This window comes from Papaver somniferum, chromosome 4, assembly GCF_003573695.1.
Source record: "Papaver somniferum cultivar HN1 chromosome 4, ASM357369v1, whole genome shotgun sequence".
Lineage (NCBI taxonomy): Eukaryota > Viridiplantae > Streptophyta > Magnoliopsida > Ranunculales > Papaveraceae > Papaver > Papaver somniferum.
The window spans coordinates 7,115,118-7,128,450 of NC_039361.1; the positions used below are offsets into that span (position 1 = coordinate 7,115,118).

A 13,333-nucleotide genomic window follows, 5' to 3' on the forward strand; every position below is an offset into this window, starting at 1 on the left:
GTATTCAATCTGGACTAGGTCCCGGGGTTTGCGGTTTCCTCGTTAACAAAATTCTGGTGTATGTGTTATTTCTATTTCCGCATTATATTTGTTATATAATTTAAATAATACAGGTTGTGATTGTGATCATCAATTGGAAATCCGATCTCTGGTTGTTGATTGATCTCAAACTTTAATTGAAATATTGGATGGTGTTGTTAGACCCCCACTTTTTCAAGTTCCATTCCCTTGTTCGGTAAATAAAAGTAAGGGATATAGGAATAGGATATAGGATTTATTATTTTTTTTGAAGGGGAAAAGGGCTCAAAAAGAGCCCAAACTTTATTAAACTACCTCATAAGTTGAGGTTTGCAGAAATACAAAGGGTGGATAATTGGCATTCCACCAACTATTTACATTAACATGAAAAGCATATTGGCATAAATCGTGTGCCAGATTGTTTGCATTCCTCCTAACATCCTGAAATTTGATAACATTAAATCGCACCGCTGCATCTTTGATCTTCATAATACGTGATTGACCAAGGAAAATCTCTTGAATCACCCAGAATAGCAGCAGTCACATTAGTTGCATCTCCTTGGATGATGACATGCGAAAAGTTATGTCTTAAACCCAGTTCCAAACCCAACCTGCAAGCAATCGTTTCTTCCAGAAGAGATGAAATGCAAACAAAGGTACTGGAAGCACAACCAAGAAATCTACCATTGCTATTTTGAGCCACAACGCCTGCCACACCATTATTAGGAATAAACGCAACATCTACGTTGATTTTAACAAAAGGATGAACAGGAGGAGACCATTCCTGCACTGTACTGACATTAACTGCATCATTCTTTCCATAGTTTTCCATACACAACTCAACATCATGAAGAATATTCTTCAAAATAACATTGATACAAAAACTTCCCTGAGAGAAAACAATATCATTCCTGGTTTTCCAGATATTCCACAGAACACACATTCTTCTAGCAACTTCATGAGTTGTATTGTATTCAATCCATATTCTTAAAATTTCCATAACATTAATATCTTGAAACAACAGCTCAGAATGTAAACCAGCAACATCAAAAGCCATATGTGTTCTTATACAGTGGAAGATTAAATGATACAGTGATTCTTCCTCTTGACCACATAGCGTGCAAGTTGTATTAATATGAGGCACAAATCTAGCAATATTTGTATTAACATCTAAACTATTGTTTAAGATCTTCCAAATGAATATCAGGATTTTTGGCAATATGAAAGCAAATGACCACAGCTTCCTCCATGAAAAGGAACTAAATTCAGAAGAAGTTGGTTGATTACGAGTAAGTTATTTATAACAAGATTGTGTAGAGAACTTACCCGATGGAGTACATTTCCAAACCAAAGAATCCTTAGAGTTGTCATCCTGACTGAGATAAATCGAAGTAATATTCATGACTTCTTCAGTAGAGAATATATTCTATAATAACTCCAAATTCCATTCTCTTGAATTAGGGAGAATTAACTCATAAACCTTAGTAACATGAATCTGTAGATTTTCCGGTTTTGAAACCATATGATCCATTATTTGAGGAACCCAATGGTTATCCCAAATATTAATATACATCCCATTGGAAATCAGCCAAGTAACATTGTTCATTAAATACTGCCTTACTTCCAATAAACTACTCCAAATTGCAGAACAAATATTTGGCTCAGAAGTTGTCCAAAAGGAGTCATCATGAATATACTTTGCTTTCAAGAGCTTCACCCACATAGCATCCTCATTTTCGAGAAATCTCCAGGCCAACTTACAAACCAGTGTTATATTCATGAGATCCATATTTCGTATTCCCAAACCTCCTTCTTCTTTGCTTAAGAAAACCTTGGACCAGTTAAAGAAATGTAACTTCCTTTCATCAGCACTATGCCCCCACCAGAAACGCCTCATTATCTTATCAATCTCTTTTGTAACACCTTTGGGGAGAAGACAGATTCCTATGCAGTATATAGGAAGAGAGGAGAGACAGGTTTCTAACAAAACAGTTCTACCTGCCATATTTGTAAAATGGAATCTCCATCCAGGTAACCTTGAGTTGAATTTCTCCACCATATAATCAAAGCTTGATATCCTATAATCTGATTTCAGGGGGAAAATTCCGAGATACTTATCTTCAGACACCATTTCTCTAACCCCCCAAATCTTGAATGGTAGATTGTCTTCTAATTAATATCAGTGATTCCTTTGTTGAAGTAAATTGCAGATTTGTTGTAGTTTGTAAATTGCCCTGACATAGAAGCATATTGATGTAACAACTTCTTTAGATTAAGCACATTAATTCTGGAATGTTCCCCAAGAAACAACAAATCATCACCAAATATTAAATGGGTAACTGTAGGTGCCCATTTGTTGATTTTGTAACCCCGATATAATCCTTGAGTTTCATATTGATTCATCAGAATGGAGAGACCCTGAGAGCAGATAATGAATAGAGTAGGAGATAAAGGGCACCCCTGATGTATGCCCCTTTCACTTTTAAAAAATCCTTGAGGAGAGCCATTCAGATTGATCGAAAATGAAGTTGTAGTCACACAGGCCATGATTATGGAATGAGCTTTACCATAAACTCCCATAACATGTAATATATCACCAAGAAATCTCCAGTTTACACGATCATAAGCCTTTATCATATCCACTTTAAGTGTGAAATGCCCATTAACATCCCTTGAATTGTTCATAAAATGAAGTAATTCTGTTGCAATCGCAATATTATCTAATATCTGACGACCAGGTACAAATGCACTCTGTGACCAAGAAATAAATTCTTCCACATATGGCTTCAGTCTATTCGAAAGAATTTTTGCTACCATCTTGTATAAAACATTGCAAAGGGGTGTAGGACGATAATATGATGGAGTTGCAGGATTTTTAATCTTAGGGATCAGAGTAATGTTAATGTGATTCAATAACTCTGGAAAAACAGCATATTCAAATATTTCTTTAATCAACTTGAAAACATCATTATATATTGTACGCCAACACTTTTTATAGAATACAGGTGACTATCCATCTGCACCAGGAGATGTGAAATATCCCATTTTTAAAACAACAGCCCATATTTCCTCCATAGTCGGAATTCTACTCAATTCATCATTATCCAAATTAGATACTGCCTGGCCTTGAATATTGAGTTGCGGAGGATCTGGAGAAGATTCTCCTTGAAATATAGATTTGAAATGTTGAATCAGTTCTCGTGAAAAAATATCATGTTCAAATTGTCCATTGTGTTCGTTATTATCGCGTGTTAGACTGGAATCAGTTTCTTAAGAATACAATTTTGTTCCCATGTTTCATAAACAAGAATAAGGGAGAATATGAATACGATTTTCGATTCCCAAAAATAAGGGGGAATAGGAATAGATTTTTTTGATTCCCAAAAGGTAAAAAAAGAAAACTCCAAACCCACGTGGATAATAGGTTAGGACTCCTTTTCTTAAGAGAATAGGATTTCCGAAAACGAGATTTACTTTCCACCATCCAAACACGCCATGAGAGTGTTCGGAAAATTTAAGTTTTGAGATGTTAATTTTAGGACTTCATTAAAGTTGGTTTGTAATAGTTTGTTGTGAAATAAAATATTTATTTTTTTGACTTTTGGAATTGAATTCTGTAGCAGAAGTACTTTTACTTTTGGTACCCAAACACCCTTGATTAATTTAGGATAAATCCTTTTCCCAACTTATTGGTTGTGGTCCTTTAGTGTTGAACTATGTCATTTTCCTCCCGAAATAAATCTTGCGTTTCAATCGGTACGGTTTTTGTGTGAGGAGTGTAGCTTGATAAAACTATTTGTACCCTTCTTTGAGAATAGCCTGCTAGTCAACCCCGCCTAGTTCGTTTTCATTTCCGCTAACCTAGAAGAAGGTTCCAGAAGTTTCCACGTGTCTTGCTGGCTGAGTTACTTCGATATAAAATTTATCTAAGATTTAAGGTCTAACATATACTATTTAAATGCATTGGTCTACACCCTAAAAGAATATTATTTATATGCTTTCTAACTGGAAGAAAAACTATTGTATCAAAATATATCTGCATACATGGATTCATCCGTGGATGCAGGCATAACTCGTAGAACCACGTGTCAAATTCTTGTTTCTTTTATTTATCTTTGATTTGTATTCTTTCCTTATTTCACATCAGCATATTAAATCAATTGTGGTTTGTGCTAAAAGTTATTTTTAGTACAAACAAAATACAATAACGCGTTTGTACCTCTTTCAAAACATTATCTCTGATGCGAAGTCGGTTAGCCACATTAAAAAAAAAACTAACTTTTCATTGTATCTTATTATTCTAACTAATCTTATTTGGACACCAACACACCCTTTTCATTCCCAATTTTTTCTCACATACGATTGCTTGGCAATTATGTAAAAAGATGGTGAAGACGTGCTTGAAATATATTACAATAACATTCTTCTAAGATCAAACATTACAGTATCATTATTTCTTAAGACAAAATCTAATCACAATCCCTCACAGCATATCGATTAGAAAACTTCTCCAAAAACATTTGGACTTAAAAAGGATATTTTATCGTAACCAAATTGAATATCATTAACCACATGTACATGACAATTTTTCTCAATAAGAAGTCCTTGGTAGCATCTAAATTTATGGTTTTGTGAATTATTTTTGATAATTATTGTAATATTTAGCGACGGGAGGATGAGTGGCATAACCTTTCTAATTCTCAAATTAATATTGTCCTATTGTTGTAACAGTATAACATGTTGGATTCACGTTTATAAAAATAAAAAACATGAAAACATAGCATGTGGTGGCATTAGTCTAATCTAATCAAATAAAATAAAAACAAAAAACTATTTAACATGAAATTTCTAAAGAAAAATGTTAGTATCTATGCTAGTATGCAGTGAGCAACATATTTACCTTTGATTTGTCTCTTGGAGACGAATTTAGTTAGCCGAGTATTTTCCTTTCTACTTCTTTTCAGGTTGTTTTAAGTATCATATAATTGTTTATGATACTCATATGATAAGAGAAAGGTGAAGGAAAATTATACCAAATATAAACTATATAGATATATAGAACATATTCTTACCATGGGTTGGCTTTTAGTATCATCAACCTAGCTAAACCCCTTTGAAATTTGTTTTATTTCACCATTTGGTTATCTAGCAATGACAATTTGAATGAATCTTTCCAAATCTTCATTACATACTTGTTGCTTAATCCATTTCAAAAATCATCTTCAATTGTCACAATATATCTTCCTTTAAGATGCGGTCAAGCTCATAAATCTTTTGTTACAAGATCATCATATAAAAGAAGCCTGATATTTATGAAAACCATGATAATTACATTACGCAAATACTCTGCTCATTCTTCTCAACATGTGTTTATAATATATATTAGCGAAAGTTCGTTGTTAAGTTAAAAGAAACCTGGTATTTATGGAAACCTGATTGTTACTATATTTAATGATAAATAATGATCTACTCATAGCTCGATCTCAACTCGGTAAATGGTCTTAAAATGTTCCGAAAAACTTATGCTAATGGTCATGACATTTATGAAATATTTGCATGTACACTTGAAGAATTTCTTTTTCAAAAGGAAAGGGCGACTGGATCTTGATAAAATTAAGTGTGATAAAGAAGACAAGAAAGTTCTTTCTAACACTTTCTTGTTTGATTTTGACAATAGGCATATAGTAGATGTCGTGAAAATTATAAGGTTTTTTTTTTTTTTTTTTTTGGTTTTGCTTCAATTAAGAAAGGAATTTTATCAAAAAGGGAGATTAACAAAGTCTATTTTGTGTATACTGATTGATCAACCTAATGCAGTCTAATGGATATGAATGTATTTTAGGGGTTTCATAAAAGTATGTGCAACATTAAACTTTCACAAATTGAAGCATGGTGATTTAACCATGAAGGATATTTCTTTGTGTAATTCGAGAGAAGATTAAGTTGAAGGTCACAAGGATTAAAGAGGCTGCATATCTAAACAATGGTAAGTTTTTTGTTAAACATCACTCTTGACAGTGTTTTGGGGGTTATACATTATTATTTATACTTCAAGAAGTAGCTCCTTGAACATCTTGAAAGTAACACAAAAGTATCATATGAATTACCATAAGAAGCTCTGGATATCTAGTGCGAAAGAATGAAAAAAAAACGTGAGGCAAATCACCCACAGCCGTCTGCAAATAAGCATATAGGCTAGAGATTATTAAATGTGCTATTTGGGAGGTGGGTACTAGGGAACATAAGCATTCAAGATTGAGTCATATCATACCTGAAAAGCGGGGGATTTTTCCACAAAATGTGAAAACATATCTCTCATAAACCTCAATAGATCAGTTGTTTTTCTTTGTCATACGGTTTCTGATCAGGGAACTTCTTTTTATGCAACTCAGATAACACATCATGATCATTTACCAATCGCTGGTGCCAGTTACTCTTTCCAACAGCATTCACTTTTTCCAAAAAATCATGGGCCACTTCATTTTCAACAAATTCACCTCCACTGCAATTACCTAATATCTGTCTCACTTTTAAGATGAAGTTTAAACATGTTTCATCCGAACAGAATATCGGGTGCGTTAACAGAGATCTGGGGTTCTCGGAAAATTCAATTTGTGCCTCATCTAGACGCCTTCCCAAAGTGTTTCATCCACGATAAAGTTTGGCCTGGACAACGTTATTGTTGGAATTAATGCATTTTCCAAAATTACTTAAGTTGTAAAACAATAAAGAAGTTGGAAATAATTAGTTAGTCAGGTTAATGAAGTTTGAGGTAAGAAAACTGTAGAGTTTTCCAGAGTAGTCTGGTAATGAACTGATATGAAAAAGGCTTTAGAAAAGATAGAGGTGTAAAGAATGTCAGTCAAACTAGTTTAGTCAGGAAAACACTAGAAAAGTCTACAATAATCTAAGGTCGGCTGTGTACTATCTATATGTATGGGAACTTGTATCAATCAGATTGTATAGTAAGAAACTATGAATGAATGAAATGAAAAAAAGAAAAGAAGTTACAGAGAAGTGAGTGAATAAGCCAAAGAAAAGAAAATCAATTAGTGAGTTTTGCGGGTTCTCTAAAAACTAATTAAACTTCAGACAACAACTACATAACAGCTTCCCCCGATATCCAACAATTATTTATTATGCATAAGTTGTAAGTCAGTATATATGAAGAGAATAATAAAATAAAAAAACTTTAACTTACATTATCTTTTTCGTTATGTTAAACCACTCTCGAGCCTCGGGAGATATTCGGTTAATACCAGGTTGATGATCCTTGTAACCCGTGAATAGAGACTTCACTAAATCTCCGATGAAATGATAATCTGGAATATAAACACGAATAGAAAATTTTATTCCATTGTTCCATAATAAACATAACTCACACATGTTTCACATAGAAAAGCTAACCATAAACGAGATATGAGTATACCTTCTAGTTTGAACACAAGGTAGAAAAGAAGATGAGAAGAAGAAGAAAAAAAGAGAGAGAGTTAACAACTCTATTGAGATCGAGACTTGAAAAACGTAATAAAGAAAAGATTTTTTAGTTTTTATTTTTATTTTTCCTATTTTACCCCTTTCCAGCCCTGGAGGATATTTTTACTTTTAAAAAATTACTGCATGGTAACAACGACATTCTCAGGGATAGTTGGTTGTGTATAATCAACGGCGACTATCTCCGGCGACTGGCGTACCAGACACCTATATCTATATCTGCTTTTATAGTCACGCGTGGAGTGGAGTCAGTTTTTTAGGAAGATTCTTGTTGTGACGAGGTCACCCTCGTGACAGTTTATATAAGAGTGCACTTTCTAGCCCTTAGATATTACTCGTACATCACAGCTGTATCCACATCCCGAAGAAAAATTAATGAAATACATACGTATTCACTGTTTTTCTCAACTCTTACATCCTTGAATTGTTTTTTATTTGCTTTTTAATCCCTTGACCAAAACAACTTAATTCTCTCTAGCCAAAGAAAGAGTTGGTAGACGTTTGCAGTTACCCCTACTTTATGGATTAACATAAAATTGAATTTACAGTTACCCCTACTTTATCTATTAATTTTGAATTTCCCTTACCTTGTATTTTTCATCCAAAAAAACGCTAATTTAGTGTCTGTCCAATCGCACGATATTGGATGACTTAATATATATTTTTAATAGACGATTTTACCCTTCACGTGATAACGCACCTTATTTAAAAAGATCCAAAAATGACGATTGAGTTTGGGGTTTTTGTGTTTTGGGGGTTTTTAGACCGGTAATGATGAAAGGTTACATTCATATTAAAAGTAGAGTAATCTTGACAAGTTTATGATTTTTGATTTCGTTGTTGCAGGGAAGAGGTAAAATAATAGAAAAATGAAACTATTGCTTGAAGTAGTAATATGAATGGCAGTACAGTCCGATTATTCAAATCAATTTTTATTGGTGCACTTTTCATAGGTTTTCGTTGTTGATACTCCGGTATTGAACGACCATCTTTTAATTGTTGTAGTCAGTATATAACTCAGGTTACTGGGAACAGCACTAAACTTGCAAAATCATGGAAAAATGGATTTCAATGTTATAGAGATACTTGGTGGTGGTACCAACTAACGTCCACTAGTGTTTGCAGACCTAGTAAGATTGAGTGATGTACCCGTTTTGTCAAAACTCTGAATTCTCTTTTGGCTAAACTCAGAATCAACATGGTTGGTGAAGCTAAACATAAAATTGGGGGTTTAAAAATCATATGAAGCTATTCACATCTTGCAATTGGCACAAGTACCATGTAAAAAGTTTTTTTGGATAGAAAATTCAAAACAGGAGGAAATTTATGGCAATTTTATAATACTGATTAATTAATGACCTTAATTAAACCCTCATTGAGATTCAAAATCACAAATGAAAATAACTGAAAATTACATGAAATTGGATTGGACTTACTTTGAGATCTAAAACATGAAAGAATATATTCTTCTTCTCCAAATTGACACACTCCAAACACATATAGCGATGAGAAGAGCTTCTACAAAGAGAGATAGAGAGTTAACAACTCCATAGAGACCGGACTTCAGAAACATAATAAAACAAAAAAAATAGCTATTTTCTTATTTTTCATATTTTACCCCTCAGGACACCAAATGATCTAACACTTTTAAGACCCGGGACCTGGCGAAACAACATATTTGCTAGGCTACATGGATAAAGATAGCCATAGTTGGCCCCTGGGAAAATGGTTTACTATGGATTATTGAGTCAAGTGTTGTACATTGAGACGACCATCTCAAGTTGAGTCGAGGCTCATCTCAATATATGTTCTACGACAACAATTATTTCTCAACAGCTAAACCACGCCTATTTTTTCGAAACCATAAATATTACATTCATTTAACTTACTTTACTCACACCAAATTCAACCTTTTGTACATTTTTTTTAACTAAAAATCCTTCCAATTATTATTTAACTTCTCTAACGTGGGTTTAATGAAAATTAATAACTTTGTGAGAGTTACGTAGAACTATGAAAAATCTTGTGGAGTTATGTAAATTTATCTAATGTCTTAGAGAGGTTTGTAGAGTTCTGAAAAATTGTAAAAACAAGTTTTACATAAAAATCTGCATAGATCTAAAGAATTATATAAAAACCTGACATAATTGGGTTTTTCAGGAATCGACGGTCAACAGGGAATTGTACTGGTAAGTATGACAATACATATCCTTTAGATTTATATTTATTAGTTAAAAATAAATTTAGCAAATAATTGATTATATGATATATTGATGTTTACTTTCAGCTTTGGTGTGTAGACATATTTCGGTGTTGGTGTACCGAGACTTTTAGACTACACCAAGAAATATTCCCCTCACACTTAGGGTTAAAGGCGATAACTGATATAAAAAGCAAAAAGATGCAAAGGTAAATAATATGTATGTATGGAGATACCAACACATTATTTTTTTGATACAATTGTAGATGAGGAAAAATGAGTTGCTGGTTTTTACGGAATTGAGGAGACGACCGTGCAGAGGAAACTCCTTGAGCCGAGCAAACTATCAAACCTCACACAGATGCACTGCAAGAAGGGAATGCTTGAATTCGAGAGATCAATCTGTAGGACTCCTGCCTAAACCAAGACAATGGCCGTTACAGAGTCAATTCAGTCACAAGAGAGGATGGGTCGATCTATAGGAGGAAAGCTGAGAAATGTGTGAGATCAATGGTGATCGAAATTGTAGGTGTGTTGTGTATTCTGCGTGAAGAAATAAGATAAGTACTGATTGATTGAATTTGCTCTGTTGAGAGTAATTGCTCAGATGTTGAGATGTTAATATCTTGTTATCTGTTTGACGAAAGATTGTCCTCTTTTCAATCATGATTCAGAGACTTATTTATATTGCTAGAATTGTAAAACACCTAGATTCCATGAAGTGTGATAGTTGTTGGAGTCAAAGAGTGGGGAAGTGGAAATCGTGTTAAAACCAGTTGCTCATCGTGCGGAGACTTGGTAGATTTTCCATCCACTACTTTGCTAACTCCTCCAACTGATTGCACGAATTGCTCACATTCTCATCGTGCGTATGAACACACATGCCGTAGACTGCCAGACCAAGACCCTAGTTAATATACCCCCTGTTAGAGCATTGCTCGGTCAACCTCGCATGCGTTGCTATCTCAAGCATGTTTGTCAATGTTAGTGATCAAAACTATGAGCCTTGATTTCTAGCCTACATAGTTAAGTCTCGGACTAGGATAGAAAAGTATAGTTGAGCTCAAGGACTTCATGGCGATTCAACGACAACGACGAAGATCTACACAAGGAACCGTGGAACTTCATCAACAAAAAGGTATGTGGAGACTTGAACTTATCTATCACTCAAAAGTCTATCTATTCTATCTCCTACTTCTTATGAGACAAAAGTCGTATGCTATATATACTAGATCATACACACTTGACATTTCGAGCTGAGCATTCATACCTTATCTTTTATCTCGAAATCGTGTGTTGGTAAAGCGTTTCGCTTTGATCAAGTTTATCTTCACTTAGTGACGAAAGTCATGAAAAGTTTCAATCACTTTAAGAATTGCTTTGACGTGAATCGGTCTGTGAATAACGACTACATATCGTCCTCTGAGAATGTATCAATGATTGAAATGGGAGTTTAGATTACATAACCATGTATTCCTTGAAACGAAGTTTACGAACTTTGTTGATCAAGAGAAATCGGGAGGATTGTGGAATTGGCTTGCCAAGTCCGCGAACCCAGTCAGCGAACTGACGGAAGTTCTCGACCGAGAATTTCTGCTGGATTTTCCAAAACTCGTTTGTGTGCTAAGTCCGCGAACTCAGTGCGCGAACCCAGTCCGCGAACTGGCGGAAGTTCTCTTTCCGAGAATTTCTGCTGAGTTTCGAAAACTCAACCGATTAACCTCTTAAGTTCAAAAACAAATTTGCAGACTTAAGTTAATCGGTTGAGTTTTCGAAACTCAGCAGAAATTCTCGGAAAGAGAACTTCCGCCAGTTCGCGGTTAGCACACAAACGAGTTTTGGAAAATCCAGCAGAAATTCTCGGTCGAGAACTTCCGTCAGTTCGCTGACTGGGTTCGCGGACTTGGCAAGCCAATTCCACAATCCTCCCGATTTCTCTTGATCAACAAAGTTCGTAAACTTCGTTTCAAGGAATACATGGTTATGTAATCTAAAATCATATTTCAATCATTGGGACATTCTCAGAGGACGCTATGTAGCCGTTATTCACAGACCGATTGACGTCAAAGCAATTCTTAAAGTGATTGAAACTTTTCATGACTTTCGTCACTAAGTGAAGATAAACTTGATCAAAGTGAAACGCTTTACCAACACACGATTTCGAGATAAAAGATAAGCAACGAATGCTCAGCTCGAAATGTCAAGTGTGTATGATCTAGTATATATAGCATACGACTTTTGTCTCATAAGAAGTAGGTGATAGAATAAATAGACTTTTGAGTGATAGATAAGTTCAAGTCTCCACATACCTTTTTGTTGATGAAGTTCCATGGTTCCTTGTGTAGATCTTCGTCGTTGTCGTTGAATCGCCATGAAGTCCTTGAGCTCAACTACACTTTTCTATCCTAGTCCGAGACTTAGCTATGTAAGCTAGAAATAAAGACTCATAGTTTTTATCACTAACATTGGCAAACATGCTTGAGATAGCAACGCATGCGAGGTTGACCGAGCAATGCTCTAACAATCTCCCCCTTTATCAATTTTAGTGGCAAAACTATTAATACATATGGAATACAAAAAAGATAAACTTTAGTGGCTCCTATTCCATAGTCTAATCTTCAACGTTCCCTGAATTCTTCGTCCTTCCAAGTACTCCAATGATCCCAGAGGTTGTAAGTTTAGCATCACCGTTGTTGAAGATCCGTAGCTATAACAATGAGAGAAATAGAGATTCTCGATCATCATTATACAATGTCATAGTATTATTATGAAATATCAAAGTCCAATTGTATCACGACTTTAACAATAATACTACGGTGAAATGTATCACTCCCCCTTAGTCAATAATCCATCTCGATCATGGAAACCACTCCCCCTTACACAATGATCCGAAAACCATATGTATTTGTAATGTGAACTACAATATTTCTCCCCCTTTTTGTCAATAAAATTGGCAAAGGTACAAGAACGGGATCATAATGAAATTTCCACAAGAGACATTTCAAGGCTAAAATAAAAATACATACCAACTTAATTTAGATGCAATCATAAAGCCGAAGCTAAATGCATTCATCAAAGAGTTTTAAGATACAAGATAACCCCTATAAAATTCCACAGCCGCACTCTCCGCAAGATATTACCATTAAGCACAAGTTCAAAAGAACTCTCCCCCATTTGATGTCATTCCCGAGAGAACAACAAGAGCGACCTTAATTTCGAAAGAAAATAAGGATTTTTAATTGGACACCAAAAACCATAGGAATGATTTTCTATATCCAAAACTCAACCAAATTAATCATGTAAACCCATGATTCAGGTTTTCATCTAACGATGAATATGGATTGCTTTGTAACTAAGGCAAAACCCTGATTTGAAGGTTATATAAAAGAGACATCTAGGATTGATCAAACCTAATCCCCACACGTTTGTGTGCTACTAGTGCGCTCGCTAGAGTCAATCTCCATTAACCTTTTATTTTCTTCTCTAAAATCAGGTTAACGACTTAAAGACTTCATTGGAATTGTGATGCCAGACCGATACTATTTTTATCGTAGTTGTGTGATTTGATCTTGCATCTTCTATCGTACGAGTACAATCGATTGATTGGCTTGAGATCGTGAG

At 34.6% G+C, this 13,333-nt stretch overlaps 1 protein-coding gene across 1 annotated transcript; it reads right to left on the reverse strand.

Annotated features, from left to right (window-relative positions):
• Positions 1-475: 475 nt before the first annotated feature.
• Positions 476-1,075, reverse strand: LOC113271907. Its single transcript, XM_026521831.1, has one exon. The coding sequence runs from the start codon at positions 1,073-1,075 to the stop codon at positions 476-478; it is 600 nt and encodes a 199-aa protein (XP_026377616.1).
• Between the last annotated feature and the right edge of the window lie 12,258 nt (positions 1,076-13,333).

What these genes read in the sequence shown, in the direction of transcription:
- LOC113271907 (XM_026521831.1), bottom strand. Translation starts at nt 1,075, where the DNA reads ATGGCTTTTGATGTTGCTGGTTTACATTCTGAGCTGTTGTTTCAAGAT.